General features: G+C 40.7%; 1 protein-coding gene across 1 annotated transcript; it reads left to right on the top strand.

Moving 5' to 3' along the window:
* The first annotated feature begins 877 nt into the window (after positions 1 to 877).
* On the top strand, positions 878 to 13,484 carry LOC133549520 (gastrula zinc finger protein XlCGF57.1-like). Its single transcript, XM_061895017.1, has 3 exons — positions 878 to 1,158; positions 8,426 to 8,761; positions 11,306 to 13,484. The coding sequence occupies exons 1-3, from the start codon at positions 1,080 to 1,082 to the stop codon at positions 12,826 to 12,828; spliced, it is 1,938 nt and encodes a 645-aa protein (XP_061751001.1). The 5' UTR covers positions 878 to 1,079; the 3' UTR covers positions 12,829 to 13,484.
* The last annotated feature ends 2,862 nt before the right edge of the window (positions 13,485 to 16,346 follow it).

The raw sequence follows: 16,346 nt of genomic DNA, 5'->3' as shown, positions 1-16,346 counted from the left end.
AGTAAAATGAGTAATTCTTTTTAATAACATTGTTATTTCTTGAACAGATGCCGTAAAAAACGGATGGATGGATTAAAATGCATGAGAATGATTTATATTTTGAACGTTATTTTTAACATCGTAATTACCAGCGGAATTATTCATTATTTATCGTGTTAATGGGTCGGGAACCTTTTTGGTTGAGAGAGCCATTAAAGCCAAATATTTAAAAAATGTATTCCCGTGAGAGCCATTTCATATTTTTTAACACTGAATACAACTAAATGCGTGCATTTTTTAAGTAAAACCAACATTTTTAGAATATTATAAGTCTAATTCTTTTTAATATCATTGTTATTTCTTGAACAGATGCGGTAGAAAATGGATGAATTGATTAGCGTGGACCCCGACTTAAACAAGTTGAAAAACTTATTGGGGTGTTACCATTTAGTGGTCAATTGTACGGAATATGTACTGTACTGTGCAATCTACTAATAAAAGTATCAATCAATCAATCAATGGATGGATTCAAATGCATTAGAATGTTTTATATTTTGACCGTTATTTTTAACATCGTGATTACCAGCGGAATTATTCATTACTTATCGTGTTAAACAATGTCAGCTAAGATTTATCTGAGAGCCAGATGCAGTCATCAAAAGAGCCACATCTGGCTCTAGAGCCATGGGTTCCCTACCCCTGCTGTAAAGCGTCTTTGAGTACCCTGAAAAGTGCTCTACCAAATAAAATGTATTATTATTATTAGTTTTCCAATATTTATTTTATGAGTAGATACTTTCGCGAACTGGCTGTTGAAAGAAGTATTAACATAATTTTGTTTTGAAAAACCTGATGTTAAGTACGAAACGGAAGTAGCCGGCATTTGGCGCATGGGCAAACGGATCTAGGAGCGGGAAGACTTGGACTGCAAACAAAATGGCGGACTGAACACCGTGGCTTCCTGAAGTGGTTTCAGAGTTTACGATCTAACTGTGATGTAGATGATCAAATAAGGACTTTTAACTCAAGCCCACATAACGGAAGTGGAGTTTGGATTGATGGAATGTTAGCTGACGCGGAGATTGAAGACGTGCTAGAAGATGGACGACTACTGCTCTGCTAAGATGGCGACGTCATGTCAAAGAGAACATGAAAGAGAATCTTCCAGCAAACCTGAAGGTGAGTGAGTTGAAAGGTTTCGAAAAAGTGCAAATGGAGGCAAACGCGAACCTCGTAAAGAGCGTTGATGAGAAATTAGCCAACTTTGTTGAAGAATGTAAAGAAAGAGCCGCCGTGATTGTTAGATATTTGATGTTCAAACTCATAAACTTTTTTTTTTTGCAAATAATAATTAACTTGGGAGTTTCATGGCTGCAACACGTGCAAAAGTAGTTGGGAAAGGGCATGTTCACCACTCTGTCACATCACCTTTTCTTTTAACAACACTCAATAAACGTTTGGGAACTGAGGAAACTAATTGGGGACGGCGTGGGGCAGTGGGGAGAGTGGCCGTGCGCCACCCGAGGGTCCCTGGTTCAATCCCCGCCTAGTACCAACCTTGCCACGTCTGTTGTGTCCTTGAGCAAGACACTTCACCCTTGCTCCTGATGGGTGCTGGTTAGCGCCTTGCATGGCAGCTCCCTCCATCAGTGTGTGAATGTGTGTGTGAATGTGGAAGTAGTGTCAAAGCGCTTTGAGTACCTTGAAGGTAGAAAAGCGCTATACAAGTACAACCCATTTATCATTTAAGTAGCAGACAATGACGTCACCCGTGTGAGGGCTCCTCACATTGTTTACAATCATGGCCACCAGCAGCTAGAGCGATTCGGACGGAGAAAACGATAATTCCCCCGTTAATTTGAGCGAGGATGAAAGATTCGTGGATGAGGTTAGTGAGAGTGAAGGACTAGAAAAAGGAAAAAAAAGGCGAGGGCAATTGGCGCGATTCAGATGTTATTAGACACATTTACTAGGATAATTCTGGAAAATCTCTTATCTGCCTATTCTGTTACTAGTGTTTTAGTGAGATTATATGGTACCTGAAAGTCGGAGGGGTGTGGCCACGGGTGTGGTGACCGCCAGTGTCTCCGGGGGGAGGAGGTAATAGTCCGCAGCTGCAGGAGGACGCAAGCTCCGCTCATGTCTACGGTAAGAGCCGATTTTATTAGCTCAATTTTCTCACCGAAACCTGCCGGTTGACATGTGGTCGGGAACCATGTTCGCTTGACCGCTCTGTGCAGCCCTTTGAGACACTAGTGATTTAGGGCTATATAAATAATCATTGATTGATTGATTGACTGTTCCATAGTAAAGCTCATCCTTTGGGAATGTAGACAATGAAACACCGGCTGTGTTTGTGATGCTAAAAGCGGCTGATATACACCGCTTCCCACCTACAGCTTTCTTCTTTGACGTCTCCATTATTAATTGAACAAATTGCAAAAGATTCAGCAAGACAGAAGTCCAGAATACTGTGGAATTATGCGATTAAAACAGACTACTTATAGCTGGGATCACCACCGGTGACGTCACGCGCATGCTTCATCATACGCGTCATCATTCCGCGACGTTTTCAACAGGATACTTCGCGGGAAATTTAGAATTGCAATTTAGTAAACTAATGCGGCCGTATTGGCATGTGTTGCAATGTTAATATTTCATCATTGATATATAAACTATCAGACTGCGTTGCGTGGTCGCTAGTAGTGGCTTTCAGTAGGCCTTTAAATTCCATGGTCACATGACCGGAAAACTCCATTTATCCATCTTCTTCCGCTTATCCGAGGTTGGGTCGCGGGGGCAGCAGCCTAAGCAGGGAAGCCCAGGTTTCCCTCTCCCAAGCCACTTGGTCCAGCTCCTCCCGAGGAGTTCCCAGGCCAACCGGGAGACATAGTCTTCTCGACGTGTCCTGGGTCTTCCCCGTGGCCTCCTATCGGTCGGAAGTGCCCTAAACATCTCCCTAGGGAGGTGTTTGGGTGGCATCCTGAGCAGATGCCCGAACCAGCTCATCTGGGTCCTCTCTATTGAACTTTATTTGATTTATTTTTTGTAAAAACCCTTTGAAAATAAAAAGCTGTGCGTGATAGTAAAAGGCCAGCGCTACTATTATCTAGTATAATAAAGTATGTAGGTTGCATGACACTAAAACTATTGAAAAAAAGCTACGCATTTTTGTATTGAAAATGTATATAAAATTCAGTGAATGATTAAAATTAGAAAAAAATGGCCGTGCACGATATTATTGAGGTATCTGACTTTGTTATAGAGCAGAGTTTTTGAGGCAAGGCATGTTATTTTCTTTAAATAATCCGGAGGCACACCACTAGCAGAAAAGGTCAAAAAAATGAAACTCCACCATGTCGTCGTGCCTTATTTTGAGTTTGTTTGTGTTTTCCCTGTGTCTAGTGCTTTTAGTTCTTGTCTTGCGCTGTTATTTTGGTGGCCCTTCCCGTTTTGTTGGTAGCAGTTTCATGTCTTCCTTTGAGCGCTATTGTGTTAGCAAGCAAGGCTATTTAAGTTGTTTGTGTGGACATTGTTGATTGTCCTGTCACGTACGGATGTACTTTGTGGACGCCGTAAGTTTTTGCTCTCGTCCAGAATTTTGTTTCTGTTTACTTTCTAGCCAGTTCAGTTTTACTTTCGCTTTGCATAGCCATTGCCTTTTGCTTTCCCTTACCCTTTTGTTCATTTTTGGTTTAAAGGGGAACATTATCACTAAATTTATGCAAGCGTCAATATATACCTTGATGGTGCAGAAAAAAGACCATGTATTTTTTCAACCGATTTCCGAACTCTAAATGGGTGAATTTTGGCAAATTAAACGCCTTTCTTTTTATCTGTCTTTTAGCGATGACGTCAGAACGGGACGTCACCGAGGTAACACACTCGCCATATTCATTTTCAACACATTACAAACACCGGGTCTCAGCTCTGTTATTTTCCGTTTTTTCGACTATTTTTTGGAACCTTGGAGACATCATGCCTCGTGGGTGTGTTGTCGGAGGGTGTAACAACACTAACAGGGAGGGATTCAAGTTGCACCACTGGCAAGAAATCTGCCGCCAGACCCCCATTGAATGTGCCAGAGTGTCTGCACATTTACCGGCGATGCTAAGACAGACATGGCACAGAGATGTATGGATAACCTGCAGATGCATTTGCAATGATAAAGTCAACTAAATCAAAAAGGTGAGTTTTGTTGATGTTGTTGACTTATGTGCTAATCAGACATATTTGGTCACGGCATGACTGCCAGCTAATCGATGCTAACATGTTATTTACGCTAGCTGTATGTACATTTGAAACTAGATACCCACATTTAATGCGAAACAAACACTTACCAATCGACGGATTTAAGTTGCTCCAGTGTCACAAGATGCGAAAGTCCTGATCGTTTGGTCCGCACATTTTACCGGCGATGCTAATAAGGCAGCCATGCTATGGGCCACTTCATTAGGTACACCCACGCTATGGCCGAATAGCGTCAATAGCTATTCGCTCAATAGCTTCAATTTCTTCTTCAATTTCGTTTTCGCTATCTGCCTCCATACTCCGACCGTCTGTTTAAATACATGCATAATATTTTGAATCGCTTAAGCCGCTGAAATCCGAGTCTGAATCCGAGCTAATGTCGCTATATCTTGTGATTTAGGGCTATATAAGTAAACATTGATTGATTGATTGATATCTTGCTGTGTTATTCGCCATTGTTTGTTTACATTGGCAGCAGTGTATGACGTCACAGGGAAATGGACAGTCGCATCGCAAATAGCGAAAATCAAGAACTTCAAAGCTTTTTTTAGAGATATTCCGGGAGGTGTAAAATTTTGAAAAAAAACTTCGAAAAATAAAACAAGCCACTGGGAACTGATTTTTATTGTTTTTAACCCTTTTGAAATTGCGATAATGTTCCCCTTTAAGCATTACATACCGTTTTACCTGCACGCTGCATCCCGCTGTGGTCTGCATATTGGGACTACAACAAACCATCCTTGTCACATCCGACACATTCCGACTTTTTCAAAGCAATGGACTACCTGCTGCCACCTACTGACGTGGAGTATTACGTGGTTACCCTGCCGAGTTCTACACAGCACAGACATTAAGCAACAACACATTATTTGCAGATTATAATGATTTTTTGCAAAAAATATGTTTTGGATCAATTAGATGATATTTTAGTGATGGACACATGAATAGAAATAGGCTAGATGAATAAGAAAAGTCAATCAGCGTGCTAAATCAGGGTATAAGCTACATTCTTGTATGACAACAGAATGGCTAGCAGAACAGAATGCAGAGGAAACCACACCTTTTTGAGTTAGCATTTGCTAGTTGAACTTTGCATATCACAAAAACTTTCAATCGGATCGCTAATGTTGTTAGCATAAATGAATGGGATTTAACATAGAGAAAATTAGCATCACGGCTAACGGATTCATATTTTTGGTTCATTTTGAGACTGTGGTGGTACATAAACCTAGCTAGCTAGAGATATTAGCCCCCAAATCATTTAACAAGTACATGAACAGCTAGCTAGCTTGAGTGGAAGTCTGCTGGAGTAGTCCACAGTCATAAAGTAATAATTACACCTCTATTACACTTAAATACCATAAATCAAATATATTTACCCCAGTATTATCATCAACACTTACCAGTCCTTGGGCTTAAATACTAGTGTGGCCTAAAGAGCCCTGCTGGAGTGTGTAGCATGCTGGGAATTATCTGTGCATGTGATGGAAGAATGCACCGCACATGTGATGGAGGAATGCACAGTGAAGGGTTGAAATTCTACTGAATTTGCATTAAATCAGGTTGTTTTAGCTAATAATCATGCTGTAACATCTAGCATGTTGCATTCAATGTTTATTCCCATTAATTTCACATTAATTCCCGTTAATTCCCATGGAAAGTTTCCGCCTTTGAATATTCCTGGAATTTTACAGCACTACAAATCACACCGAAAGACTTACAAAGCTTGCGAGTAAAAAGACCGGATCAAAATAGTATCGATCTCACGGTGATTCCCCAAGCCATTTTGAGGGATAACGAGCTAGCTAGTCATGTGATCATTAAACTTAGTTGTAGGAACCACAGATCCCTTCCCCACCAACAACAATGCTAATCATGCAGACTTTGTGGGAGCCAATAAAGATTAGTTTTGGTCATATGATGATCCAGAACCTTATTTTTTTAATCCTGAATATGAAGAGAATGGACTACAACTTTTAGAAGGTCTGCTAAACAGATCCATCTTGAAGTGAAGTGAATTAGATTTATATAGCGCTTTTCTCAAGTGACTCAAAGCGCTTTACATACTGACACCCAATATCTAAGTTACATTTAAACCAGTGTGGGTGGCACTGGGAGCAGGTGGATAAAGTGTCTTGCCCAAGGACACAATGGCAGTAACTAGGATGGCACAAGCGGGAATCGAACCTGCAACTCTCAAGTTGCTGGCACGGCCACTCTACCAACCAAGCTATGCCGCCCCATAAGTGAAATACTAAACATCATGTACTGTAGCAGCATGGCTAAGTACATAATAAAACTATATCTTACTGTATGATGTCTGCTCTAACTGTGATGACATCTTAAAGGATGTCCTTATCTTCCTGTTGAAGTGATGAATTAATTTTAATCCACACAAAGTGTTTAAAGGGGAACATTATCAGCAGACCTATGTAAGCGTCAATATATACCTTGATGGTGCAGAAAAAAGACCATGTATTTTTTTAACCGATTTCCGAACTCTAAATGGGTGAATTTTGGCGAATTAAACGCCTTTCTGTTTATCGCGCTGGAAGCGATGACGTCAGAACGTGACGTCGCCGAGGTAACACACCCGCCATTTTCATTTTCAACACATTACAAACACCGGGTCTCAGCTCTGTTATTTTCCGTTTTTTTGACTATTTTTTGGAACCTTGGAGACATCATGCCTCGTCGGTGTGTTGTCGGAGGGTGTAACAACACTAACAGGGAGGGATTCAAGTTGCACCGCTGGCCCCAAGATGCCAAAGTGTCTGCCGCCAGACCCCCATTGAATGTGCCAGAGTGTCTCCACATTTGACCGGCGATGCTAAGACAGACATGGCACAGAGATGTATGGATAACCTGCAGATGCATTTGCAACGATAAAGTCAACGAAATCACAAAGGTGAGTTTTGTTGATGTTGACTGCCAGCTAATCAGACATATTTGGTTGCGGCGTGACCGCCAGCTAATTGATGCTAACATGCCACGCTAATCGATGCTAACATGCTATTTACCGGCGGTGCTAAAGCAGACATGGCACAGAGATGTATGGATAACCTGCAGATGCATTTGCAACTATATTACGTTTCCTTCCACCCACATTTAATGCGAAACAAACACTTACCAATCGACGGATTTAAGTTGCTCCAGTGTCAAAAGATGCGAAAGTCCTGATCGTTTGGTCCGCACATTTTACCGGCGATGCTGACGCAGCTATTCGGCCATGCTATGGCTATGAATAGCGTCAATAGCTATTCGCTCAATAGCTTCAGTTTCTTCTTCAATATGTTCATACTCCAACCATCTGTTTCAATACATGCGTAATCTGTTGAATCGCTTAAGTCGCTGAAATCCGAGTTTGAATCCGAGCTAATGTCACTATATCTTGCTGTGGTATTCCCATTGTTTGTTTACATTGGCAGCACTGTGTGACGTCACAGGGAAATGGCCAGTGTCTTCGCAGAGAGCGAAAATAAGGCACTTTAAAGCTTTATTTAGGGATATTCCGAGACCGGTAACATTTTGTAAAAAACTTCCAAAAATACAACAAGCCACTGGGAACTGATTTTTATTGTTTTTAACCCTTTTGAAATTGTGATAATGTTCCCCTTTAAAACGTTGCTGCTGACACTGTTTTCTATTACCGTATTTCCTTGAATTGCCGCCGGGCATATAGTATGCTTCTGCCTAGAATTACTGCCGGGTCAAACTCGTTTCGCAAAATATTTAGCGCATGCTTAGCCTTACCACTGGCTCAGGATTAACGCCGGGTCAAACTCGTTTCGCCAAATAATTAGCGTACGCCTAGAATTTCCACCGGGTCAAACTCGTCACGTCACAAGTGACACTTCACCTGTCATCATCATACTTGCCAGCCTTGAGAGGTGGGGGTTGGGGGGTGAGGGGCGTGGTTGGGGCAGGGGGCGTGGTTAAGAGGGGAGTAGTATAATTCCACAACGCGAGTATTTCATATATGATAGCTCAAAGCTCTCTTTTCCATGTCCTCCATGTAAAAGCTTGCTACTATTGGTGATACAGGTGATCCTGGGGCACAACCTGGTTTTTGTGGGTAAAACCTTCCCATGAATGGAAAGTATGCAGTGTTAAGGCAAAGGTGAACAGGGAGGTGACGTCGACTGAAACTATTGTTTCATTTTTGAAGTAAAATGTGTTTGTTTGTGTCCTGCAGAAGAACTTCCTCCTCCGCTGCATGGGGAGACCTCCGCTTTGAAGCAGGAGGCTTCACAGCCCCCCCACATTAAAGAGGAAGAGGAGGAACTCCGCATCACTCAGGAGGGAGAGTGTCTTCTAGAACCACAGGAGGAAGCTGATCTCAGCAAGTTGCCGCTGACTGGTGTCTCTGTGAAGACTGAAGATGATGAAGAGAAACCACGAGCAGAGCACCTCTTAGCTCCACAGTCAGAAAGTGAGCATGAGGACGAGGTTGAAGTAACTTTGAGCAGCGACACAGACTGTGAAGGTGTTTGGAACAACAAACACTCTGAATGTTCCCCAAAGAAGAGAGGTAAACAAAAAAAAAAGTTTGATCTGCTCAGTTTGTGCTAAAAGCTTTTCTAAAAACAACACTTTGACTCAACTCATGAGAACTTTCACAATGTCAGTACTATTGTAAAAAATTCACAAAATTCACATTTTTATGAAAGACCAAAGCTTTGGACACACCTTCTACTCATTAAATGTGTTTTCTTTATTTCCATGACTATTTACATTGTAGATCAGGGGTCGGGAACCTTTTTGGCCGAGAGAGCCAAAAAGCCAAATATTTAAAAATATATTTCCGTATGAGCCATATAATATTTTTTTTAACACTGAACACAACTAAACACGTGCATTTTTAAGTAAGACCAACATTTCTAGAGTATAATAGGTCTCTTATTCTTTGTAATAACATTGTTATTCTGAAGCTAACTGTGGAGGGGGCGTGGCCTGCGGGCCTGCAGCGACAGGTGCGTAGATTGCCCACCTGGGCCTCGTTATCTAATCACCTGTCGCTCTGTTATAAGCAGCAGCGAGGAGGAGAGACTGGGTTGGGGCTAGAAAAACTATTGCTGGAAAGAAACTGAGAGACTTATTGAAAAATAAAACAATATTGTAACCCTGAAACAGGCTCTCATGTCGGTGCTTGGGGGCCTGAAGAACCCCCAGGAGGGCAAGCCCCACACTAACTAATAATAAATAAATAACTTCTTACCATTAACGCAACTTCTTGAACAGGTGCGGTAGGAAACGGATGGATGGATTAAAAATGCATGAGAATGTTTTATATTTTGAACATTATTTTTAACACCGTGATTACAAGTGGAATTATTCATTACTTATCGTGTTAAGCAACGTCAGCTCAGATTTATCAGAGAGCCAGATGCAGTCATCAAAAGAGCCACATCTGGCTCTAGAGCCATAGGTTCCCTACTGATCTAGATTGTCACATCAAAACTAAGAATGAAGACATGTCGCGATCAAAAGTTTACATACACTTGTAAAGAACATCAGGTCATGACTTGTCTTGAGTTTCCAATCATTTCTGTTATTTTTTTTTGTGATGTAGTGATTGGAGCACATACTTGTTGGTCACAAAAAAACATTCATGCAGTCTTCTTCTTTTATGAATTTATTATGGCTCTACTGAAAATGTGAGCAATCAAAAGTATACATACAGCAATGTTAATATTTGCTTACATGTCCTTTCTAACATGGACTGGTGCTTTAAATGGGACTATGAAAAAGGAGGATTACCTCCAAATTCTTCAGGACAAACTAAAATAATTGGCAGCAAAACAGGCCCTGAGCATAATACTACCACCACCATGCTTGAAGGTAGGTTTGGTGTTCCTGGGGTCAAAGGCCTTACCTTTTGTCCTCCCAACTTACTGCTGGGTATTGTGGTCAAACTGCTCCATTTTTGTTTCATCTGACATCACATGGACAAAGATAAGACCTTCTAGATGATGGTTCTATGGTCAGATGAAACAAAAATTGAGCTGTTTGGCTACAATACCTTTTTTTTTGTTAAGTACATAACTCCACGTGTGTTCATTCATAGTTTTTATGCCTTCAGTGACAATCTACATTGTAAATAGTCATGAAAATAAAGAAAACACACAAGGTGTGTCCAAACGTTTGGCCTACACTGTAAATTTCACTTTGTATGGAATATTTTTTTGGAAAAATTAAAGAGGCAAAACTTCTCCTTGAATAAAATAAAAATGTAGCATTGCGTTTTGCATACCAGTAAATAATAAAGTACAATTTTAGTAAATAACTAACACAAAGTGTATGTGCACCACATATTTAGCGACTGTTTTAGTGATCGTTAACCATCGTGTTTCTCTCTTATCAGACATGATACCATCCATCCATTTTCAATCAATCAATAAATGTTTATTTATATAGCCCTAAATCACCAGTGTCTCAAAGGGCTGCACAAACCTCAACAACATCCTCGGTAGAGGCCACATGAGGCCAAAGAAAACTCACCCCATTGGGACGTAAGGGACAATGATGACTATGAGAATCCTTGGAGAGGACCGCATATATGGGCAACCCCCCGAGCCCCCAACCTCCCCTCCCACCCCCAGGGGACCGAAAGCAATGCACTTTTCCTTCATAGTAAATTATTCCACCACAGTAGGCTGCTTTTTAGGCTGAATTTGTTAGTTGTTAGGGTTTTGTTCCCCTTGTAAAGAGTTGCATACCCCCCAACTGGGCTGTTTTAAGTTTGTTGTGCTTCTACCTTTTTTTAACCAAACTGCAGCGTGAAGTTTTTTGTTCCACGCCTGTTGCTGCAAATCCTAACCACTGACGAAGTTTTTCTTTTTTGTGGATCAAAGCCCAAGGCTAGTGGCAAACTAGAATTAAAAATTAATTGTTTAGCCCATAGCTAAATTTGTTTAATTCCTAGCTTAGTCATGTGAACGTTGATCATTCATTCGAAAATAACGTCCGTGAAACACTACACACACATGCAGTACATAGAAGAAAGTGTGTAGTGAGTTTAAGGAGAAACATCTCATGGATCACGTCTGAACTAAAGTGTGTTTGTGTCCTGCAGACGTCCGGCAGCTGACTGGTTTTTCAGAAAGACTTCCCTCACAGCCAGAACGTCCACGGCCCCACCCCATTAAGGAGGAAGAGGAGGAACTCTGGATAACGGAGGAAGCTGATCTCACCAAGTTGCCACTGACGGTTGTCTCTGTGAAGACTGAAGAACATGAGGATAAACCACAACAAGACAACCTCTTAGCTCCACTATCAGATAGCGAGGCTGAGGACGAGATTGAAGAACATTTGAGCAGCGATACAGACTGTGAAGGTGATATGAGGACTCACACTGACAACAAACACTCTGGACGATCTAAAAAGAAGGGAGGTAAAAAATGTTTGCGCTGCTCAGTTTGTGCCAAAAGCTTTAAGAAAAAGAGCAATTTGACTGAACACATGAGAATTCACACGGGGGAAAAAACGTTTAATTGTTCCAATTGCCCTAAAAGCTTTTCCGTCAAGAAACATTTGATTCAACATATGCGAATGCACACAGGAGAAAAACCTTTTAATTGTTCAGTTTGTGGTAAAGGCTTCACGCAAACGGGCAGTTTGGCGCAACACGTGAGAATTCACACAGGAGAAAAACCGTTTAATTGTTCAGATTGCCCTAAAAGCTTTTCCCTCAAGACACATTTGATTCAACATATGCGAACACACACCGGAGAAAAACCTTTTAATTGTTCAGTTTGTGGTAAAGGCTTCACTCAAACGGGCAGTTTGACTCAACATATGACAACACACACGGGAGAAAAACGATTCACTTGTTCAGTTTGTGGTAAAAGATTTTCTCAAAAGAGCGATTTGACTGGACACATGAGGACGCACACAGGAGAGAAACCGTTTAATTGTTCAGTTTGTGGTCAAGATTTTTCTCATAAATCCCATCTGACATCACATATGAGAAGACACACAGGAGAGAAACCATTTAATTGTGTAGTCTGTGGTAAAAATATTGCTCATAAGAGTCAGTTGACAGCGCACATGAGAATGCACACAGGCGAGAGACCCTATAATTGTTCAATTTGCAGCCGACAGTTTACGCTAAAGACCCATTTGACAGCACATATGAGAACGCACACAGGAGAAAAACCATTTAATTGCGAAATTTGTGGTCAAAACTATTCTCAGCAGTCACACTTGACAGCACACATTAGAACCCATACAGGGGAGAAACCTTTTAGTTGTTCAGTCTGTGGTAAATGCTTTTCTCAGAAGGGCACTCTGACCGAACACACAAAAATTCACATGGAAGAAAGACCATTCAGTTGTTCAGTATGTGGTAAAGGCTTTGCCTCAAAGATCTGTTTAACCAAACACATGGCAACTCACGCCGCAGATCAAAACTTTAACTGTTCAGTTTGTGGTAAAAACTTTTCCCACAAGAAAAGCTTGACTCGACACATGAGCTCACACACAGGAGGTAAAACATTCAATTGTTCGGTTTGTGACAAAAACTTTTCTTACAACAGCAGTTTAACACGGCACATGAGAATGCATGCGGGAGATACAACACTTAACATGATGGATTAGATCAGGGGTCTCAAACTCAGTTTTACTTAAGTTGAGTGATAAAGTTTGTTGATATTAAAGGCCTACTGAAAGCCACTACTACCGATAGTTTATATATCAATGATGAAATATTAACATTGCAACACATGCCAATACGGCCTTTTTAGTTTACTAAATTGCAAATTTAAATTTCCCGTGAAGTGTCGTGTTGAAAACGTCGCGTTTGATGTCACTGGTTGTAGCGGACATTATTTTCCAGGCAGATTCAAGCTATAAGTAGTCTGCTTTAATCGCATAATTACACAGTATTCTGGACATCTGTGTTGCTGAATCTTTTGCATTTTGTTCAATTAATAATGGAGACGTCAAAGTAGAAAGATGGAGGTGGGAAGCTTTTAGCCTTTAGCCCAGGGGTCGGGAACCTTTTTGGCTGAGAGAGCCATAAAAGCCAAATATTTTAAAAAGTATTTCCATGTGAGCCATATAATATTTTTTCAAAGACTGAATACAACTAAATGCATGCATTTTTAAGCAGGACCAATACTTTTAGAGTATAATAAGTCTTTTTAATCACACTGTTATTCTGAAGCTAACCAACAATAAAATACAATACTTCTTACCATTAATGCTACTTCTAGAAACCAGATGGATGGATTAAAATGCATGAGAATGTTTTATATTTTGAACGTTATTTTTGACACTGTGATTACCTGTTATGTGCGGATCAAGGAATGGACCCCAGGATGCAGAGACGGGAGGCCAGGTTGGATTATAACAAAAGAATAATTTAATCAGTCCGAAAATACAACTAAAAGGCGGTGGAGGCAGAAGTGCACACCATGGAAAAAAAAAAAACACTCTAGCAAGTCACTCAGTGGAAGGCAGAGGAATTAGCCTGTGTGCACAAAGATCCTCTCAACCTCAGGGAGACTAGGAAGCAAACACAAAGAGGTGAGGAATAGAAGGGGTAAGGTAAAACCACATACCAAGTCTGGTGAGGAAAAGCGGGCGTCTTGCACGTGGAAGGTAGAGGAGACAATGACCGGCAGGGAACAGCTGGCGGTGACGAAGTTAAATAGTACTGGGTAGTGATTTGTTGCAGGTGTGCCTCGCTGGGGTCTAATTACCGAAGCGGAAACAGGCAGCAAAAACAAAGAAAAGACAGGCAAATGGCAAAAAACAACAATTACCAGCGGAATTATTCATTACTTATCCTGTTAAGCAATGTCAGCTAAGATTTACCTGAGAGCCAGGTGCGGTCATCAAAAGAGCCACATCTGGCTCCAGAGCCATGGGTTCCCTACCCCTGCTTTAGCCACAAAAACACATTGTTTAAAATTCCCGAAGATGAAGCTTTACTATGGAACAGAGCGGTCAAGCGAACATGGATCCCGACTACATGTCAACCGGCAGTTTTCGGATGTAAGAATTGTGGTAATAAGTCGCCTCTTACCGGAGACATCAGCGGAGCTTCCGTCCTGCTTCAACTGCCGTGACTTCCTTCAGAGACTCTGGCGTCAACTCACCCGTGGCCACACCCCTCCAACTTTCAAGTACTATCTAATCTCACTAAAACACTAGCAACACAATAGGCACATAAGGGATGATCCAGAATTATCCTAGTAAATATAGGATAATAATGTAGCTCGGTTGGTAGAGTGGCCATGCCAGCAAATTGGGGGTTGCAGGTTCGATTCCCGCTTCCGCCATCCTAATCAATGCTGTTGTGTCCTTGGGCAAGACACTTCACCCACCTGCTCCCAGTGCCACCCACACTGGTTTAAATGTAACTTAGATATTGGGTGTCACAATGTAAAGTGCTTTGAGTCACTAGAGAAAAGCGCTATATAAATATAATTCAATTCAATAATAACAGCTGAATCGACCCCACTGCAATCGCCTTTTTTTTTTTTTTTTTTTATTAGTCCTTCACTCTAAATTTCCTCATCCACGAATCTTTCATCCTTGCTCAAATTAATGGGGAAATTGTCGCTTTCTCGGTCCGAATAGCTCTCGCTGCTGCTGGCTATGATTGTAAACAATGTTCAGATGTGAGGAGCTCCACAACCCGTGACATCACGCGCACACCGTCTGCTACTTCCGGTACAGGCAAGGCTTTTTTTATTAGCGACCAAAAGTTACGAACTTTATCGTGGATGTTCTCTACTAAAACTTTCAGCAAAAATATGGCAATATCGCGAAATGATGAAGTATGACACATAGAATGGACCTGCTATCCCCGTTTAAATAAGAACATCTCATTTCAGTAGGCCTTTAAAGCATGTTGTCAGTGTTCTGAGCCCATATTCCACTGCATCTGAGCAAGAAATACACACAATACACACTTCCATCCATCTATTTTTCTTCCGCTTGTCCCTTTTGACAGTTTTTAATACCTCACAGACATCATTTATATACAACAATAGCCTAGCGGTTAGTGTCCGCCCTGAGATGGGTAGGTTGTGAGTTCAAACCCTGGCCGAGTCATCGCAAAGACTATAGCAATGGGAGCCATTACTCTTTGAAGGGTTTGGCACAATAAGTGTTCAACTTCAGCCAAAACCCTTTTGCTCTGCAACTGTTTCAATTCATGAATGTACATTGACGTCCCACTGGGAGGAGTTTTTCCTTGCCCGTATGTGGGCTCTGTACCGCGGATGTCGTTGTGGCTCGTGCAACCCTTTGAGACACTTGTGATTTAGGGCTATATAAATAAACATTGATTGAACTGTTTGTTTTACGTAAAACTGGTTATTTTGTTGACCACTGACCGAAGAAATAATAAACTAAAAAACTAACTAAAAAAACGTTCTATTCCCTTCAAATTTTAGAAAATAATGATTAATTTGTATTTTGCTATTTTTTTAATTTAAAATCATAAAAATATTCTGACTGGCAATTAATCTCGACTGAATATATAAAAATAGGTGACCTCTATATATATATATATATATATATATACATATATTAGGGGTGTGGGAAAAAAACGATTCAAATACGAATCGCGATTCAGAATCGATTCTCATTTTATTAAAAATCAATTTTTTTTTTTTTTTTAATCAATCCAACAAAACAATACACAACAATACCATAACAATGCAATCCAATTCCAAAACCAAACCTGAGCCAGCAACACTCAGAACTGCAATAAACAGAGCAATTATATATATTATTTATAATTATACTTGAGGCATTTGAGAACCTTCTGATGTCAACCAACTCATGTCCAGTTAAGATATGCGGTCTAGCTTAGTCTTAGCTCAGGAAGGAGGACGTCCCTGCCATGAAGAGTCCCACCGGTGTCTTGATGGAAGGAGAGATGAAGAGAGCGAGTTCACAGAATCACAGATGATGCTGAGGCGAGTACCTGTAAAGGTGAGCCAGTTGCGATACCCTTATTCGAATTCTGAATATATATATATACATACATATATATATATACATACATACATACACACACACACAAACATATATATATATATATATATATATATATATATATATATATATATATATATATATATATTTATATATATATA

Source organism: Nerophis ophidion, linkage group LG01 (assembly GCF_033978795.1).
Source record: "Nerophis ophidion isolate RoL-2023_Sa linkage group LG01, RoL_Noph_v1.0, whole genome shotgun sequence".
Lineage (NCBI taxonomy): Eukaryota > Metazoa > Chordata > Actinopteri > Syngnathiformes > Syngnathidae > Nerophis > Nerophis ophidion.
The sequence above is the reverse complement of the archived record's forward strand: the minus strand, read 5'-3'. Positions and strand labels throughout refer to the sequence as shown.